The following is a 19,303-nucleotide window of genomic DNA, read 5'->3' on the forward strand; positions in this document are numbered from 1 at the left end:
GAAGTTTGTGATAAGCAATATCTGTGTTTTATTCTTCTTGCACATTGCAGATTATTTTGGTGTTCTTGGCTGAAAAGTATGTTTTGGTGACTTTTTTGGGGGGTGGGGAGAGGTTGTTTTGTTTTGGTTGTTTTTTGTGGTTGTTTTTTAGGGTTCTTTTGGGGTTTATTGTTTGTTTCTGGGGGGGTTTTTTGTTTGTTTGTTTGTTTTTTTGGTGTTTTTTGTTGTTTTGGATTTTTGTGGGTTTTTTGGTGTGATTTTTTTGTTGCTGTTGTTGTTTGGGGTTTTTTGGTATTTTTTTTCCTGGTTGTTTTTTGGGTGGTGTTATTGAAGGTTGGTTTGTTTGTTTGTTTGTTTGGGGTTTGTTTTTGGTTTTTAGGGTTTTTTTTTTTTTGTGGGTGTATTACAGAACAAGGTTTGCGGAGTAAATTAATCCCAAAGGCAGGTATTTTTCCCCTCACGAATCCCAGCCGGCCGTGGGGCCGCCCCTCAGGCAGGGTGGGGCCCCTCAGCCGGTGCCGTTACCAACCCTCCGGGACTGCTGAGGGCGCAGCCCGGTGCCGGTGTCCTCTTCTCGCTCCGAGTCCCCGTTCAAGCGGCTTTTCCTCAGATTCCAGCCCGAGGTGGCTCCATAGCCGCCTCAGGCGCTATGTCGGAGCTTTTTCTGCCGCTTTTCACCTCAGGATTCGGGAGAGGCGGAGCGGCGGCACTGGCGCGCTCTGCGCTGCCTGACCCTCCTCAGCCGCTGTAGCGCCCGTACGGAACCGAAAGCGGCGCGGCGGCGCCTCGGCCAATCCGCTCCGCTCTCACTGCGCGGCGCCGCTGCCCCCAGCCAATCGCGCGGCCGCCCTTTCCTGCCGGGGGCGCTATGGCGGCCGCCACGAGCTGCGGCCGCGCCGCGCTGGGCGCGCTGGCCCGGGATGGCGGCGGGGCCGCGGCGCGGTGGCGGCGGCTCCTGCCCCCGGGCCGGCCCGCCCTGCCCTGGCTGTGTGCCCGCGGCGCCGCGGCAGGGCCCAAACCCGGGCCCGGGAGGGCCGTGACGGTGGAGGTGGGCGGCAGGTGAGGGGTGTGGGGGCGGCACGGCCGAGCACTGGCCCCGCTGGAGAACAAGACTAACGTGAGGGAAAACTGATGCAAAATATGCGGGATGTGTGCAGGTTATCTGAGGTTATAACTGAGCTTATCCTCAGGCGGGACGTTCTTTGGTGTCGGGTCTTGGTGGGCTGCCAAGCAAGAAGGGAGCCCGCAGCAGTGGGATCAGCCCTGTCATGGCTGAGTCAGGGGCTGAGGAGCTCCAAGGATGTTATAAATGAAGACCTTGATGGATGTCCCGGTGTACATTGCCAATTTAGCAAAATATTCCATGCCACCAAGCTGATCAGAGGAATGGAGACCTTTCTGGTCAGGAAAGGCTGAGAGAATTGGGATTGTTCAGCCTGGAGAAGAAAAGCTTTGGGGTGATCTAATTGTGGCCTTCCAGGAGCTGAAGGGAGCTGCCTGGAAAGGTGCAGTGACAGGACAAGGGGGAACGGGTTAAAATTGTAAGGCAGTAAGTATAGGTGGGATATTAGGGGAAGAATGTTCCCTGTGAGATCCTGGCACAGAGAATCTCTGGCTGCCCCATCCCTGGATGTGTTTAAAGCCAGGTTGGATGGGGCTTGGAGCAACCTGGGGTACTGGAGGGGTGGAACTCAATAATGTTCAGGATCCTTTCCCACCCAAACCATCCTGTGACTCTACAGCTGAATTGTATTCATTGTAACAATAAAAATCACACCTACAGGTCATAAGGGCCTTGCCCAGGTGTTCCCCTGAGCATGTGAACGTTTTGCCTGGGATAACTTGTATAGAAATTACTGACTAGTCATAGTAGAGGGGCTGTGCTTGGGAAGGGATCAGCTCTGGATTTCTGTGTATAAATAATGGAAAATCAGGTTTGCTGGCCTTGTGCAGTAGCACCCAGCACACCCCTGGAATAAATAATCCATATTTTTATATATTGCTGTCAAGTGTGTCCTCATTGCCTTGTTGCTGTCCTTTCTCTGCCACAAAGGAGGGAATACTCTGCCGCTGTGCTGGGAAGTGTTCAATCAGCTCCCCTCAGCCTTGAGGGTGTTTTCCACTGACTAAACCCCAGCTGGAGCAGGTGATGCTTCACCTTTCTAATCCTTGGGATAGTTAAAAGGCTTTGCTTCAAGGTAAAGGAAGCAGGACACTTGAAATTTAAGTGGATTTGGTCACTTTTGCTCAAAGACTTTCAATTTTTATATCTAAGAGGATTTTTGTATCTCCTGTGAAGCACAGCCTTTATTCTGTGCAGCTGGGGCTACAGATGAATGCAGAAATTGCTGGGAAATGTGCATGAACTCACTATAAAATTGTGTAACAGGTTCTTTCTTTCCTTTAGAAAGATGGAGCTGTCTTCTGGCAAACTTGCCAAGTTTGCAGATGGATCTGCTGTTGTTCAGGTAAAAACAAAAAATAGCCGAAATTTGTGCAGCTTCAAAATTCCTGAATCTTGAAAGTCATTGGTTGGGCATCAGAGCCTGTGGGATATAGAGCTTCAAGTGGCAACTTCATCCCTAACAAAGGGACAGCTGTATTTTATAGGAAAAAATTAAGTCTGAAAAGCAAAAACAGGGCATGAGCTGTGGATTTATGTGGTGGCTTTCTGCAGAGTATAATTCTTAAGAATTACTGGTTTGTAAATAAATTTAGAACATTGGGAATTATTTTCTTTTCAGATAGCTTCAGTTTTTACCTATTTTTCTTAACCCAGCTAGGTGACACAGCAGTGATGGTCACAGCAGTCAGCAAAACCAGGCCCTCTCCTTCTCAGTTTATGCCATTAGTGGTAAGTGCTAATGATTAATTAAGTAAGTACAAAGTATTAAGTACTAAGAATTAGTTTTGTGCTAATCAATGATGAACTTAGCAGCCATAGTCCTTAAACAGTGGAGTTCAGGATGCTGGGGGGAGTGGGGAATGCAAAGAGTAGATGGCAGAGTCTGGACTTCAGAATTGCAGTTGATGATAAAATAAAATGATAAAAAGGATCCCTGTTGGGTCCCTTGTGAGGGTTTCTGTGGCTCTGCAGTAAATAATCAGTTGTCATTAATCATGAATTTGCTTTGGAAGGTTGACTACAGGCAGAAAGCTGCTGCAGCAGGAAGAATTCCTACAAACTATCTAAGAAGAGAGCTTGGTTCCACTGATAAGGAAATTCTTACAAGCAGAGTAATAGGTAGGCTGAAACCTTTTATCTACAATGTACTTTAAAAATGTTGTCATTTTCTTGTGAGTGTTTGAAAATACTATTTATAATGCTATTATAAATACCATTTATAATGCTGTCAGAAAACAAACATGTAATTTATTTATCAGTATGATTGAAATTTTAAGGTTATATATGTCATGCTAAATACATTTAATACATTTCTGGGTTCTCCACTATTCTTTCTTTTTGTTTTTAACCCCCATTTTGTCAGTTTCTTGTGGGGTCATTTCAGGACAAGCTGAATATTAATTGCTGAAACCCAAATTCTTATGAATTTTTATGAAAAGTTTGATTATGTCCTTTGCAGATCGCTCAATCAGACCTCTCTTCCCAGCAGGCTACTTTTATGATACACAGGTAGGTCACGCCACCTTCAAAATGGAAAACTTGGATATGGCCAAGGAAAATGTCATTATTCAGGCCCTGTTTTAAGAAAAATCATTTTTGTTAACATCAAGGAGGGGTTTGCTCTTCACAAACAAGTGTAATGTTGCTTTTTAGTCTGTAATATCCTTGTCTTTATTTATTATTACATCTTATTTTCTGAATTTTGTTGTCAAGGGGCAAGAACAAAATCAACATCTCCTCTGTACAACAGAGGAAAGATACTAATAGTAAATATTTTATATATGATGTGATACAATATTATCCATTAATAGGGCTTTATTGTCAGCTTTCTATTTTAAATACCTGAAAACATTTCCCTGTGAAATATAGACTTGTGTAGATACCTGGGGTTTTTTACTGTCCTTAGCTTTGTATTGACAGCTAATAAAAATGTATAGGTCAAAATGATTCATTGTCTTTTATCTTATGCCAGATCCTTTGTAATCTTTTAGCAGTAGATGGTGTCAATGATCCTGATATTCTGGCAATTAATGGAGGTAAGAAGGCTGTGAGAAATTGGTGCTTTGGTGGGATTTAATGAGATCAGGTTTTTTCCTAATCCAGATTTTTGTCTTCCTTTCAGCTTCTGCAGCACTTGCCTTGTCTGACATCCCCTGGAATGGTCCTATTGGTAAGTAAATATTCTTAAATGATGGGTGATTTTAATGGAATGGAAGATTTCCACAGATGGCACTTTGTTTTTTTTTAAGTAGAAGCTGAATCTAAACATTAAACTTCAAGCATTGGAAATAATTTTACCATGGATAAGATTATTGCAAGGGATTCTTTTTTCCTGGACTAAATGCACTTTTGAGAGGAAATACAATATGGAAATAGTGTACTATAGAGACCAATAAAGTAATTTTCTCTTAAGAGAACCATATTCATTGAAAAGCATTTTTTGGAAAATAACTGCTTGAGAATACTTTTCCTCAAGGAATTCAACAAGAGATTTATTTCCTTGTGAGTATTTTCTGGGAAGAGAAAAGATCTACCCAAGAACAAATATTGAACAACTTCAGCTGCCTTTTTTTTTTTTCCTAGAAAATATGTGCTGAAATAACAAAAAAACTCCCAGTACACTCACAGCATTGTGTGAAATACTGGCATTATTTTCCCTACCCAGTGATAATACTCAAAATAAAAACAGAATAGGTGATTTTGTCTTCTAGATTAGTTCTTAATATCCAGTCAACGTGCTGATATTTTTAAATTAGTCTGTAGCTTTAATTATTGTTATTAGCTGTGTAACTCTCAAAGTACAGTGATGCCTTAAAGAAGGTAATTATTATAATAATAAATGACTTTGTGGAGTTTCTTTGCAGGTGCAGTGAGGGTGGGGCTGGTGGATGGAGAGACTGTTATCAATCCAACTAGGAAAGAGATGGCCTCTAGTACTCTAAATTTAGTTGTTGCTGGAGCTGCACAAAATCAAGTTGGTAAGTGAATTGTTGTCTTTTGAAGGCTTGGAAATCTGTGCAGATGTTTTCCTTACCTTTGAAATGTGGATTTTTATACAACAGTGATAGGTAACTTTTTTTTTAAGTAGATTTCGTCATATTTATGCAGTTTAATGTTAGATTGCTCTTGAACAATGAAACAGGAATTCACTGAATTTTTAACTTTCCATTGCCAGTTATGTTGGAAGCAACTGCTGAGAACATCTTGCAGCAAGATTTCTGCCATGCCATCAAAGTGGGGGTGAAGCAGACCCAGCACATCATCCAGGGCATCCAGCAGCTGGTGAAGGAGCGGGGGGTGGTCAAGAGAACTGTCCAGAAATTATTTGTTGCTCCTGAAGAGATCGTGGAACTTGCAAAGAAGTAAGTTCAGAACAAGTAATGCAGATGTAGGAATGTTTGTGAGTCTGGTGCTTTCACCAGATTGGTATTTCACTAAATAATTTTCAAACATTTAGTCCTCAAAAAAAAAAAAAAAAAGAAAGAAAGAAAAAAAAACGCAAAACCTGATTATAGAAGTGTTTTTGTGTTTTTTAAGTTGTATTTTCAAAAATTTTTCCTTTTCTCCCTAAAGGCTTGCTTCTAACAAGATCTATGCAGTGTTCACAGATTCAAGCCATGATAAAGTAAGTAATGACTTTTGATATAATTATTTTTTGAGTTAATGTAATAATGAAACTGTAGGAGGATAGAGTTCTTTAAGCTTTTAGCTCAAGCTCTGTCCCTGGAGGTGTTCTAAGGAAACACTGGATGTGCCATGGCCTGGTTGACAATGTGGTGATCATAGGTTGGATTTGATGATTTCAGGGCCTTTTTCCAACCTCAGTGCTACTGTAATTTAAGCTTGTCTTCTTCCCTGCATCTATTTGTAATAATAATTAATTTTTCTCTAAGTTTTTAACCTGACCAGAATATTTGCTTGTATTATATGGAGGTGGAGACTCCCTTTTCCAAACGAGTCACATGGAAAGAAAGAGGAGAAGTTGGATGCAGGCCACTCCTGAAAGTTCTGGCTGGGCACAAGAGCAATGTTCTGCTTGGGAGAAATTCTCAGTCACTGGATTATCTCCCCAGGGAAGAGGTGGATTGCCCAGTGTGGGACATTTTTAGGATTCAGATGGGGAGGGTGCTGGGCCATCTTGTCTAGACTGCTCTTGCCAAGAAAAAGGTTGGACCACACAACCCTTGAGGTCCCTTCCAACCTCATTATTGATTTTTCAATTTGTGTGACCGTTCTGTTCCTTATTCCTTAAATTTTTGCAGATCTTTAAACCAAACAGCCCCAAACCTCAGTTGTTGTTCTGCCCTGTAGAGTTAACTGGTTGCAAATCCTCTGTTCTAGATTTCGAGAGATGAGGCAATCAACAAAATAAGGCTTGAAACAGAAGAACAGCTGAAAGGTATCACTTTTGTTAATATTTTAAGAATGCTTTAATGGAGGTAGCACTGCTTGGAGTTAGAGTATCTAACTCTTTGTTGAAAGCTATTTTAGTAAAAGTTCTATAAAATCAATTCCCAACAATTTCTTTTCTATACCCAGAAAAATTTCCGGAGGCTGAGCCTTACGAAATCATGGAATCTTTCAATGTGGTTTCAAAGGACATTTTTAGAAATCTTGTGCTAAATGAATATAGAAGGTGGGTGTGTCAAACTCCTACTGATAATATTTCTGTCAGCTTTTAATCAAAGACTGTGGTTGAACTGATCTCTTCATCTCTCTTTGTTACTTCAGGTGTGATGGGAGAGATTTGACTTCCCTCAGAGACATTAAATGTGAAGTGAACATGTTCAAAATGCTTCATGGATCAGCCTTGTTTCAGAGAGGTCAAACACAGGTAGTGTCACTTAAACATCAGAAATGATCAATGAACTATCAAAAGCTGGCAGATTAAATGCCAGGTTTCCTTTTTCTCTTCACATTTAAATAGCAAGAAGCAGAAGTGTGTGGGTTGGGAAGCACATTGGTGTGTAGGGCACTGCTAAATTGGGCACCTCATGAGAAATCTTTTAAAAGCAGCTTCATATGCAACCTGAGCCAAATAGGGAAATTTTACCCAAAAAATTGCAATAATGAGAGGATTTTTTTCTCTTCTTTGCCAAAAGTGTCAGCTGTTGGGTGGATTGAAGTAAGATCATATTTGAGATTTGGTCTTCTGTACTTTTATAGCTCCCTTTGCTAGAGGACTGTCAGCCATAGATCTGAGTTCTTATTGCACTGATTTAGGGTGGCAGTTCAGTGATTTACTCCTCAGTGTTGTCCCCTCTTATCCCACTAAAAATAACACCCACTGCAAGTCCATGTGGGAAACAGGCACAAACAACATTGTGCCTGCAGCTGGCCCTGTCTCTTACATCTTTCTTAGGGAGCAAACTGCTCTTGGCTCCTACTTAAGCAGCATTAAATTAATATTTTTAAATGGGATTGCTTGTAAGAATGTGTGGTCTTTGCAGACTAGGAGTAAGTTTGTGTGATAGAGAAAAAAGGTTCTACAAGTGGTAGCTGATGGCATCTCATGTGCTGCTGGACTTGTTCTTTTTGATTCTTCATAAACAGTAACATTTTTGAAGGCTGCAAGGCTTTAAGAGGGGTTTATATTTTACTTTAGCTCATTTTCATTTTAGGTTCTGTGTACAGTTACATTTGACTCTCTAGAGTCCAGTGTCAAGTCAGATGTTATCTCCACAGCAGTGAGGTATGTATGTCTTGGTGCTTTGGCAGTAGTAACAAGAGGATGAACATTTAATCATAAAATCCCCTTCAACTTCCACATAGTTACTTTTTTGGGACTGAAAAATGTGTAAAATTAGACTTTGAAGTGGACTGCTTTCCAGAGATCATGGCATGGGTTTGTGTTAGGGTGACATTAATTCCATAGCCCACATTTGAAACTGGAGAGTGTGACAAGTGACATCCAGTCTGGTTTATGTATTTAAAATATTTATGGAAAACTGAACTTGGGATGTAGCAAGCTGGTCCTTGTGCTTTGAACACTTCCTTGCTGAAGTGAAATTGGTTCCCTTAGAGCCACATTGCAGTGATGTCACCCCAGTGATTTCATCCCAGTGTGGGAGCTTTTACATTTTAATGTCTCAGCTTTACTGTAGTTAAATCTTTGTTCCCTGGAAGAGTTTGTAATATTCTCTAATTTTGGTAGCTGTGGGTGATCAGCAATGTATTGATTTGTTGGCTTTGGCTGGGTCCATTTGTAATTAGTTTGAATTACCTGTTATGTGTAACACATTTAGTTGCCCCTGTTTTGACATGATCTTGTTTTTAATTAATAGTGGAATTAAAGATAAAAACTTCATGCTGCATTATGAGGTGAGACTTCTCCTGTGTTACAACTTTCTGCATGATTGATAGAAGGGCTTCATGTCTTGCTTGTAAAGGTGCAGTTGATCACTTCCAAGGTCATAAATTAGCTCTAGATTTGCTAAAATGTATTTATGCTAATTCATGCATCAATTTATATGAGCAGAAGTGCTGGTTTCCTGAAAAGCAGCAGGTAATTTGTAAATTGCCAGTTTATACAGGCTTTTCATGCCATAACATTAGGTGAGCTCCTTCAGAACAGGTTCTTTCTGAAAGCAGGATTAACCTGTGCTATTATTTTTAGTAAGCTCTATTAATATGTTCAGCTGACATGGCACAGCAATAGTAAATAAATGCTTTTACATCTTGGATCTCTCTCAGCCTTTGGAGCTTGCCCAAAGTGTTTCCTACAGGCAACAGGCAGATCTTGTTCCATTATCTCTGACAGAAATAACATTTCTGCTAGGTGGTTTGACAAGTTCCTTTGGAGGAAGCTTCTTGTGTTCTCTCTTAGCTACCTTGCTACTGCTTTATTCTCTTTTGTGGAAATAAAACATTTACTAAACATTACCTAAACTGGTCCTGGTTTGCAAACCAAGTGACTGATAGAAGTCATGTGGTGGTTTGATTATTTTATTTTTAATGTATATTTACTTTGAGATGCACCAAAATTTTGAAGATGTTTTTGTCTAAGTGGATGTTTTAAAATGGAAAAGAAAAGCAGGTTAATTTTGTGTGTGCACGTTTTTTTGTTTCATAGTTTCCACCTTATGCAACCAATGAGATTGGCAAAGTTACTGTGATGAACAGGAGGGAGCTTGGACATGGTAAGTCCAGACTAGAGAAATGCCATGCTGAAAGTTCCAGTATTTTATCTGATTTTTATTTATGGATCACTTAGTGGTTATTTTGTTGGGTTTTTTTTAACAGGTGCACTGGCAGAACGAGCTTTGAAACCAGTTATACCCCAGGATTTCCCATTCACAATCAGAGTTACTTCTGAAGTCTTGGAATCCAATGGTATTAGGATTTTCTTGTTTCTAACCGAGGCTGGAGACTAAATTTGTTTGACAAACTTCATTTATAGGCATGCTAAATAATAGATTTCAGTTTAAATGTTCTTAAAACTATCACCTGAAATATTTTAAAATAAAAAGCACGTTCATGAAGAATGGAGCTTTCAAAATGGTATTTGGAGGCATTCTTATGCTACAGGATGAGGAAAATAGCTTGTATTGAGACCCATTTTTCAGTGTTTAATCCTGTTTTTTTCCTGTATTCCAACTCCAGGCTCCTCCTCAATGGCTTCTGCGTGCGGTGGAAGTTTAGCATTAATGGATGCAGGTACAAAATAAAGCACTCACAAGGATAAACCACATGTGATAATGTGCTGCAGGATCTGGACATGACCAAAGGCTTCTGAAATGTATTTTTGTGCCTCTCCTAGGAGTTCCAGTGTCAAATGCAGTGGCAGGTGTAGCCATAGGCCTGGTTACCAAGTGCAGTCAGGGCAAGGGGGACATTGAGGATTATCGCTTGCTGACAGACATCCTGGTGAGTGCTCTCACATCCTCCTCCTAAAATTGCTGCTGCTCACTGCTGGGAAATACCTCTTGTGGCTTCTTCGGGAACCTTCCACCCAGTCAGTTCCAGAACATCACTCCTTGTCATGGATGTATTTTATGAAAAATCACTTTGACAGGATTTTTCTCCTGAGATGCTGAGAGGCCTCAGAAATTAGATGTAAACCATGATTATCTGCTGCTGTGGATAAAAGGTGCATCTTTGATTGGCCTCATGTGGTTGTTTCTAATTAATGGTCAGTCATAGTCCAGCTGTCTCAGACTCTCTGATCAGTCACAAGATTTTATTATCATTCCAATTCTGTTCTATTCCTTTCAAGCCTTCTGATGAAACCCTTTCTTCTATTCTTTTAGTATAGTTTTAGTATATAATTTTCTTTTAGTATAATATAAAATAAAATAATAAATCAGCCTTTTGAAACATGGAGTCAAGATTCTCATCTCTTTGACCCATGCAAACACCACCAAAACTCCTGGAAAAATTTGTTTCATCTTTTGTTTCATCACCCAAATTTCTCCCTCATTTTGAAAAATTTGTATGATATGTCCAGTCATGTTTCTTACTTTTCATGTTTTTAGTTATTTAAGCATTCATCAGCTTTCTCCTTCCAATTAATTTTGTCTTTTCTCATGGTAGAAAAAGATGAATAATTTACTGAAAGACACTGCATATTGGGGGAGAATGAGCACTTGGGAGAGGGGCTGGGGAGGAAAATGTGCAGCCACTGGCAGCATAAGATTAGCTGTGGATGAGAAACTTGTCCACAAAAACTCTTGATTTCCAAGGAGAGAAAGGAACAGTTAATCCTGAACAGCAAAATAAAGCTGAAGAAAACTTGGAAGTCTCTCAAAAGTAATTCCTCTGTACTTTTGGCATAGTGGAGAAAATTACTCCAACTTGGTTTTGTCTGTGTGTGCTGGCAGGGAATTGAAGATTACTATGGAGATATGGATTTCAAGATGGCAGGCACCAATAAAGGGATAACTGCACTGCAGGTATTGTGAGCTGGAATTTTCCTCAAGTGAAACTCTGAGAGTATTAAAAGAGATTTTCTGACATGTTGATGGCACTTAATTCTTCTCATGTCAGGTTGATCTGAAGCTGCCAGGAATACCAATAAAAATTGTGGTGGAAGCTATTCAGCAAGCTACAGGTAGGTCTGTTCTTGCATTTACACCCATTTCATTATACTATAAATGGAATTAAGTTGTAGGAAACTAAACAATTAACTGTTCATTTTTTGTTCTCATTGTGAGAAAAACAAGCTCCTATCTTTATGAAATGGGTTTGGCTTCATCAGTAAGCTCTAAACCAACTTCAAAGTAACTTCAGCCATTGCATGATTGGGACTAACACACATTGCATGACTTTGTTGAAATTCAACAGGATAATGTTATAAAAATAACAGCAAACTTCCTCTCATTTCACATAAATTCAGCTATATTTACAAGTGAAACTTGCTGCCATCTGTATTCTGACGTGCAGCTAAAATATTCTTGAGGCACATGAGAAAGTGAAGCTATGTGGTTTATTAAGGATTTAATGAGTTGGAAAACTTTCAGCCTGACATTCTCCAGCTAGGCAGGAGACAGGTTTTGACAAGGAATGCTTTTCTACTGTATAACAAAAACTTAATGTATTTCTTTTAATCATATGTAAAATTACTGATTTTTTAAAATTATTATTCCCTCTAGCTGCAAAGAGGGAGATTCTACAAATTATGAACCAAACACTGGCAAAACCCAGACCTAACAGAAAAGAAAGTGGACCGGTTGTAGGTAATGTTATTGTGTGAATTCATAGCTTTTTAACAATATATTTCTGCTTAAAATGCCTTTTTTTAATGATTGATTGTTATATATATTTGCCTTTATCCTGTGGGCATAATTTGTGGAGGGATTGTGGTTATTTTTTGTTATTTTGAGGAGATTGCTATTGCCACATGGGGCAGCACTCCTATTTCAGTGTACACCAAAAAACAATTTAAGTGCAGTTATGTGAAGCTCTGACAAAATCAGAATGGATGTAGATGAGTGTATCAGTATGGCTTAAGGTAATTTACAGTCATCAGAGTTTATTCTGTGTCTTCATTAATTTCAGTTCTTGCCTGTAATTACATCCCTGTTCAGCAGATACCACAGGTAGCTGTAAGAGATGAAAAGCTCCAGGAATGTGCCCTTTTGTGTGATAGCTTTCAAGATGATTATATTTAGCACTTCAAAGGTTTTTAAATGTTCTTTCAGAAACCATCCACGTTCCATTATCAAAAAGATTAAGATTCGTTGGTCCTGGGGCTTACAACTTGAAAAAACTTCAAGCACAGACTGGTGAGACATTTTTGATTCCTGTGATGATTTATCCTCACGTGCTTCCCTTTGTTTCAGACTTGTATGTTGAGCTCTTTCAATGCTCAGTGCAAACTGGAAATGAAAAAATTCTGGTATCTGTAGAGTACAGGGAGATGCTCTGCTTTGGACCTGAAACCCTTAATGCTGTGGTGAACTTGATTAATGCTTCTCAGGGGATTGGGGTGGAGAAAAGGAGGAAAAATTTTATTTCCCTTTCCTAGAAGGGCCAAGAATTTTACCATTCTGGCTCCAAAACGCTTTCATTTCCCTTAGCTATTAATGCAAGTATTATTAAAATTCTCTGGGAAATTGATTCATAACCCTCAACATTTATTCAGGATTTTTTTTGCAGCCTTTAAAGGATTATAAAAATAATTTTATGTTCTTTTATGGCCTACAAGTTTATTGAGGTATTTGCAAGGAGGTGGGTTGTTCAATGCCTAAATTGAACAAGATTAAATAATGATAAAGAAGTTAATAATTAAGAATTAAATAATGTCAGAAGTCTGAGGTCTTAATGAGCGTGCAAAACCCTTCTGCTCTGAGCAAGTGTTTTCTGAGTGTGAATCTGTGCAGTGTGCCCTGACTGTGTCCCCAATCCCCTTTTCCAGGTGTGACTGTGAGCCAGCTGGATGAGGAGACCTATTCTGTGTTTGCCCCCACGCCAGGGGCGATGCACGAAGCCAGGGAGTTCATTGGGGAGATCTGCAAGGATGATGTGAGCTCACACTTCTGCCTTAGCTCCAGAGTTTGCTCTTTGTGCCTTCCTGTCTTACTGGTTTCTTTTTTTTTTTTTCTTTTACAGCAAGAAGTTAATTTGGAATTTGGGGCAATTTACACAGCCACAATTACTGAAATAAGGTATAAAAAGTGCTTGGGAGTTGAAATTAACTTATTTACATAGCTATTACATTTTATATAATATATATAATATATAGTATATTGTATATGATATACACTATACAATGTATTATATACAATATATTATATATATAGTATATATTATTTATATAATATTATGTATCATATATTAGGTATGTATACATACCTAATTATGATGTAAAATAATTTTTTTAAGAGTGCCATATTTATGCTGAGAATATTGGTACCTGTATAATTTCTGATATTTTATGATACTCTGGTGAAAATATTTTGTTTCCTGATAAAGCTGGGGTTTTTTGCTGTTTGTGTAGTTTTTAGAATGTCTCTAAATTATAAAAGTTTCACCTTTTTCATCTTTGAATCTGAAGGGGATGATAGGAATTTGCTTTCCACTTTTCATCACAATGTTTGTCTAGTAAAAATTACATTTTGGGTGGTACCTATTAGTGAAATACTGCCCTGAAATAAGAAATTCTCATCTATTTTCAGTTAAAGAAAAATGAGTGGATATGTTATGGTGGATAAAAGGTTTTTAAAAAGGGATGAGTAAAATTTGGTTTATGAGAAGTTTACAAGTTTTGCTTGCTTTGGGGACAATATGCAGAGTGAAATGTGGACTTTTCTTGATGCCCTTTGACATAACTGTGCTGTTCCTGCTGCAGGGATTCTGGAGTGATGGTAAAACTGTACCCAAACATGACCCCAGTATTGCTTCATAATTCACAGCTGGATCAAAGAAAGGTAAGCCATCCTTAAACAGGTACAAAATGGTCAATTAGATTTATTTTACCCAGTTAGCATGGCTGTAACACACTTACTGTTGTTCCACAGCCCATTTCCAGGTTAAAAGCTGATAATTAGCAGCACTTTTTTGTTGTAATTCTTTCTGCTACAAAGAATCAACTGTGTGACTGCTGCAGTTGTTTTTACAGCAAGTTCTTTGGCTCTGCAATACCCTTTTCCATTAATATTCAGAAACCTGTTGTTCCTTTGGTAGTGCTGAGCCCCTGTAGTGTAGCATGAAGAACCCCTGAATGAAGGGATTTTTATAACCAACTAATAATTTTATTTCTGTAAAATGCTGTGTTCTAGATTAAACACCCTAGTGCCCTGGGATTAGAAGTTGGACAAGAAATTCAGGTAATTATTTTTTAACATTAAAATGCTAAAAAAAGCACTGTTTATATTTTAAAATTTGAATTTTTTTCTAATTATTTATTTAGTGTTTATGAAGAAAATATTTTTCCATATTGGATTCCCTTTCTGTGCTAGTTAAAGGCCTGATCATTCAAGTTGTTTGTTTAATGTTATCCTCTTGCTATCTAGGTGCCAGAATATTTGATAGCAATATAGGCTAAAGGATGCTTATTTATTGCATTTCTAGCATCAAACTGATCAAAAATTTAATAAAAATTTCAACCCTATCCCCCATCTTTGAAGGAAAATGCTATTTCCAGCTCTTGAAGTTGCTCAATGTGAGATTGCTGTGCTCCCTTACCAGGTGAAATACTTTGGCCGTGATCCCACCGACGGCAGGATGAGGCTTTCCCGGAAAATCCTGCAGTCCCCAGCCAGCAGCAGCCTGAAAACCCTGACAGATAAAAACAGCATTGTCCTGGGAGGGGCTGTTCCACAGACTTCCACCTCATCCCAGTGACAGGTAAGGCCAGCAGGGCAGCTCAGCTGACTCAGGGCTGCACTGCCAGCTCTGCTAAGAATTCTGCCAGTCTGGGTTTGCAGTGAGTTGTAGCTGTAGGAAATTTGATATTATAAAATTGGTTCGAATGCCTTGACAGTCTCTGACAGTCTAAACAGCCCCCTCTGTCCAAAACAAACTTACTTGTTCATCTCCAACATCATTTTTCTCTACCTTTTAAAGAAAAACCCAAACAGGGTATTGGAAGAGAACAAAAAATAAGCTGCTTTCCTGATTAGAGAAGATTTCAATCAATTATGAAATGGCCAAAGCTCTTCCTTAAGGAAGTAGTTTTCCAGCATGTATTTGACTGTCAGAAGGCTCATGCCTCAACTTTCCCCAAAATTTCTGTGGGTTTTCTTGTTCTTGGAAAGCTGCTGGAACAGGAAGGTGTCTGATGTAAAAATCAGGAGCGGTTACACAGCAAGATTGGCACATGCACAGTGCACCAGTGGGAACTCAAGGCAATCTCTGGCAGCCTTCTAGGAATGACTGACAGCACTAAAAGAAGGGAAATTCACTGAAGAAATCTTGGTTTTAAGGAACATGTTTGAATCTCATACCTTGATATAATGAGTTGGTTACAAAGTGTTTTCTCTCTTTCAGGAAAAGAGGTGTGATAATTGGTGAAAATACAAGTGACCTTTGCTAGAACCTTCTCCAGAATCTGCAGGTGGATGAGAGTGAATCAGATTTATAAAATAGACACTATTTATGCTTAAAGTGATGTAGAACTTCAAAGCCTTCAAGTTGATTAAAAACTTGAAAATAAAACCAGGAACAAGCAATGCCTTCATCTTGTGTAGCAAGGCTGAGATGGGAATACAAGAACATGGAATTCTGTGGACTGAGAAGATATTTCAGTGCTAAAAATTATTCTTTTTTGAGTTATCCACTCAAAATAAAACTGTGAATATAAGAAGTAAGAGCTGAGTAACTCTTTTGTGGGAGAAAGAATTATCCTGTATGCTTGGCCAAAGTTTTAGTGGCTTTTCAGTGTACAAGAATGTTGAGCAAGACATAAAGACATAGAATAATCACCTCTAACATGATGGATGCTGGTTTAGATTAATTCATCACTTTCAAAATGTTCAGACCTGCTACAATATCTGAGCAGAACTTGGCTGTAACATCACCCCTTATCACCTGGGTTTATTAACATTCACTTTTAAAATGCATAATTAAAACATCAATATTAAAATACTTTCTTGGAATGAACAATTGATGTGATAAATCTTTCCTTAAAACACTCTCATTAGGAGTGTCTTAATCCTTCTATTAATTATGTTGCATCAGTGAGTTCACTGATCTCTTTTAGACTTCAAAACATTTCCCAGGGGCTCATGCGAATGACTTGTTTTTCTACTGTGAGGTACAGACTTTGAAAATCAAACAGGGTCCTTCTGATGTTCAACAATTTGTATGCAGGACTAATAAGAAAATCAACTGGCAGGTGGGCTCTGAACCACCTGAAAGAAAAAACAAAGCACTGGGGAGAGGAGAAGTGGGAATGTACAGTTAAAATTACTCCTTTTTTTATTCTAAGTTAAAGTATTAAAGAAGAACAAAATTGCTGGTATGCTGCTCTGTAGTTGTCTCTGTCTTTCATCATGTAAGACTGAAAAATTGAAACAAGTTTGGATAGATTGAAGAAAAGATTGCCAAGGAAATCTTTCCTCCTTTTTGAGGGCTGTGTCTTATTATTTCTTAGTAAGAATTCAGATGTCACTTCTTACTGTGACACTTGACTGATACATGCTTGTTACATATGAATAGTGCTAATAAAATTATGTAGGTCAGTGTTAAAGTCCCTGAGCAGAAACTCACATGTTGCCATTTCTAGTAACTCTTCCCAGAAATGGACCTCCCCAATCTGAGTGGTTTTCCAAGGTTTACCTGCCTTTATTGTACACTGATTTGTGAGGCTGTGTTGGGGAGCTGCTCTCAGTAAAGCAGCTCCTGGCCTTGTGTGTTTGGTGGATGATGATAAAGGAGCAGAATGGCTTTCATGTTGCTGTGGCAGAACCTGTACAGTCAGCCTGGCTTGGTGCATCTGGAAGCAGCTTCAGGCCCTGTGGGAAGGGGTGGGGAACAGCATTTTGGGAAGTGGCTGGGAGGAGCAGAAGGCTGCTCTCTCTTACCTGAGGAGTGAGCAGCTCCATGGAGCCAGGAGCTGAGCAAGTGCTGCTGCTCTGACCATTCCTGGAGGGAAGGACATCCCAGGCTGGAGGAGCTCGGCTCAGGTGGGAGCAGCCATGATCAGAAACCAGGTGGGTGCAGAGTGCTCCAGAGAACAAGCTCAGTCCTTTCACAGCTGGTGGTTTGTTGTGTTTGAAATAGTGATTTATTTCTTCTTTCTTACTGCTCAGCATAATTAGCTTCTGTAATGACTGATCTTAAATGGAGCCATTGAAAGGAATTGCCTTGGAGAGTGGAGCTGGGCAGGAGCAGCATTGCAGCAGCTCAGCAGGGCCAGAAATGCTTTTATTTGAAAAGTCTGAAGTTTTCATGCAAAGAGTCAGGAGCTGGGGTAGCCTTAAATGCCAGCAATAAACATTACAAGTGCTATCATAAAAGTATAAGAGCTGGCCTAATTGTACTTCTGGGGTTACCTGCCAGAGGCAATGATACAGTCTCTTAATTCCACTCCAAGAAATTTTAAGTGATTTAGGAACAAGTTGCCTGTCTTGCTTTGGAAATCAAAAAACGGAGTTCTCTGCTGCTCATGTAGTGACACTTGTGAGTTGCTCTTTGTACTGTCTGCCCTAATGAAATCCTTTCTTTGGTGAAGAACAGAATTCTCAACACTGATAACTTGCTGGGGCTAATGGGGAAGGATGAGCTGCTGGCAGGTGCAGCACCACCGTGGAAAACATTGCTTTGCTTTCTGTGTGTCCTAAGGAGCAGAGACTCTGCTGCTTTCCTGGTCTTAGCCTGCTTTAAATCCAGTATGTGACATTTGTTGGGACAAGTACTGTGTGTGTTGTCCAGGCCAAGCCCCCAGAATGGACTCACGGGTTGTGGGTACCAATGGCAGGGTCGTGCTGGGCTTCACAAACCCCCTGGATGCTGTTTTGGGTAAAGAGAAGCCCCAGATCTGAGTGGGTACAATCCCACCGTGTTCTGGAGTGATGTTTTTCTACAGAGGTAATCGAGTTCATGCCTAGAGAGATCATGGATTTACTTCACAGCTGAAGCATGAGAAATAGTTTTTCCTGCCAATTCTAATTCACATACTCCTTTCTGTAGCTATTCACTTCTAAGAATTTGCTCCAAAATACTCTGCTGCGGTTTCTTGTGTTTTATATATCCTGAGAAGTGCTGCATTTAATCATGAGTACAAGTCATGCTTTTATTTTTGTGCATTTGGTTTGAAGAGCCCAAAAGCACGCACAGAAGTCGTGCAGAGGGGAGAGAGAGTTCATGAGCAGCAGATGTCCTGAGGCAGAAATATGCTGTGGCCATTGGGGTTTGTGTTCCTTTTTGTGTGTTTGCTTTTTACTGAGCTTTCTCTAAGGTAGAAATACGCTCAGTTTGTAATACCTTGTGAGTAAAACACAGCAGGGAAGGCTTGTTTGGAACCTGACTGTAAACTGGCTCATGTGACTCTCACTCCAGGGTTTTGAAACCACTTAATATGGTCTTTTTATAGTTACTGACTCACTATTATCCATAATGATGCACACGGTGTGCTCCTATACAGCTAAATAGAAGTGTACAGGATAATTCTCAGAGGTGTTATCTTGTGTTTTCTTGGTGACTGAATCTTAGAGGCCTGCTACAATGAATATCAGAGCAAAAGCTGAGACTTGAATGTTACTTAGATGTTAAAGTTTTCTAAACCTGCCCAGAGAATGTTTGGATAAGTTGCAGATAGTTACTTTGAGTGGCAGAATTTGTTGGAAACACTTTCTTTCCCTTCCTCTGGAACCACATTTGAACCTGAGAGCAGAGAAATGCCAGTGGTGTGAATAGGAGCCCTACCGGTGTGACTGCTTTCACCGTGAGGCAAGAACCAGGAAAGTCTGGCTTTGTCTGGGAACGGGGCACACCCTGGCCTCAGGAGAACTTGTCCTCCCTCCTTCCTTCCCTTCAGAGCCTCAAAAATTGGGTTTGGAGACACAGTCGGGCGTCTCCTCATCCCCAGTTTCCCGCTGTTTCACACAGCTCTATTCCCTGAACACTTTTGAGTCCTTTTTCCCTATTCCTACACAAGCATAGAAATGTAATTATTTTTTTGTTTGTAGTACAGAGGAAACGTGTAGATGGTATTTAGTGTTGAAAACTTTATATACAGACTCCACGATGCTTGGCAAGTGGTCTGTCTTAAATTGTACGCTGTGTGTGAGGGTTAAT

General features: G+C 39.8%; 1 protein-coding gene across 1 annotated transcript; it reads left to right on the forward strand.

Annotated features, from left to right (window-relative positions):
- The first annotated feature begins 859 nt into the window (after positions 1–859).
- On the forward strand, positions 860–16,150 carry PNPT1 (polyribonucleotide nucleotidyltransferase 1). Its single transcript, XM_058021240.1, has 29 exons — positions 860–1,059; positions 2,408–2,468; positions 2,780–2,854; positions 3,139–3,244; positions 3,585–3,634; positions 4,098–4,161; positions 4,248–4,295; positions 4,990–5,103; positions 5,301–5,487; positions 5,699–5,750; positions 6,467–6,524; positions 6,665–6,761; positions 6,857–6,959; positions 7,747–7,817; positions 8,410–8,446; positions 9,198–9,264; positions 9,368–9,457; positions 9,728–9,781; positions 9,885–9,991; positions 10,945–11,016; positions 11,111–11,174; positions 11,716–11,799; positions 12,265–12,348; positions 12,981–13,087; positions 13,175–13,230; positions 13,914–13,992; positions 14,344–14,391; positions 14,753–14,911; positions 15,554–16,150. Exons 1-28 carry the CDS (start codon positions 869–871, stop codon positions 14,906–14,908), a joined length of 2,382 nt encoding a protein of 793 aa, XP_057877223.1. The 5' UTR covers positions 860–868; the 3' UTR covers positions 14,909–14,911; positions 15,554–16,150.
- Positions 16,151–19,303: the final 3,153 nt, after the last annotated feature.

The sequence above is a fragment of the Melospiza georgiana genome, chromosome 3 (genome assembly GCF_028018845.1).
Source record: "Melospiza georgiana isolate bMelGeo1 chromosome 3, bMelGeo1.pri, whole genome shotgun sequence".
Lineage (NCBI taxonomy): Eukaryota > Metazoa > Chordata > Aves > Passeriformes > Passerellidae > Melospiza > Melospiza georgiana.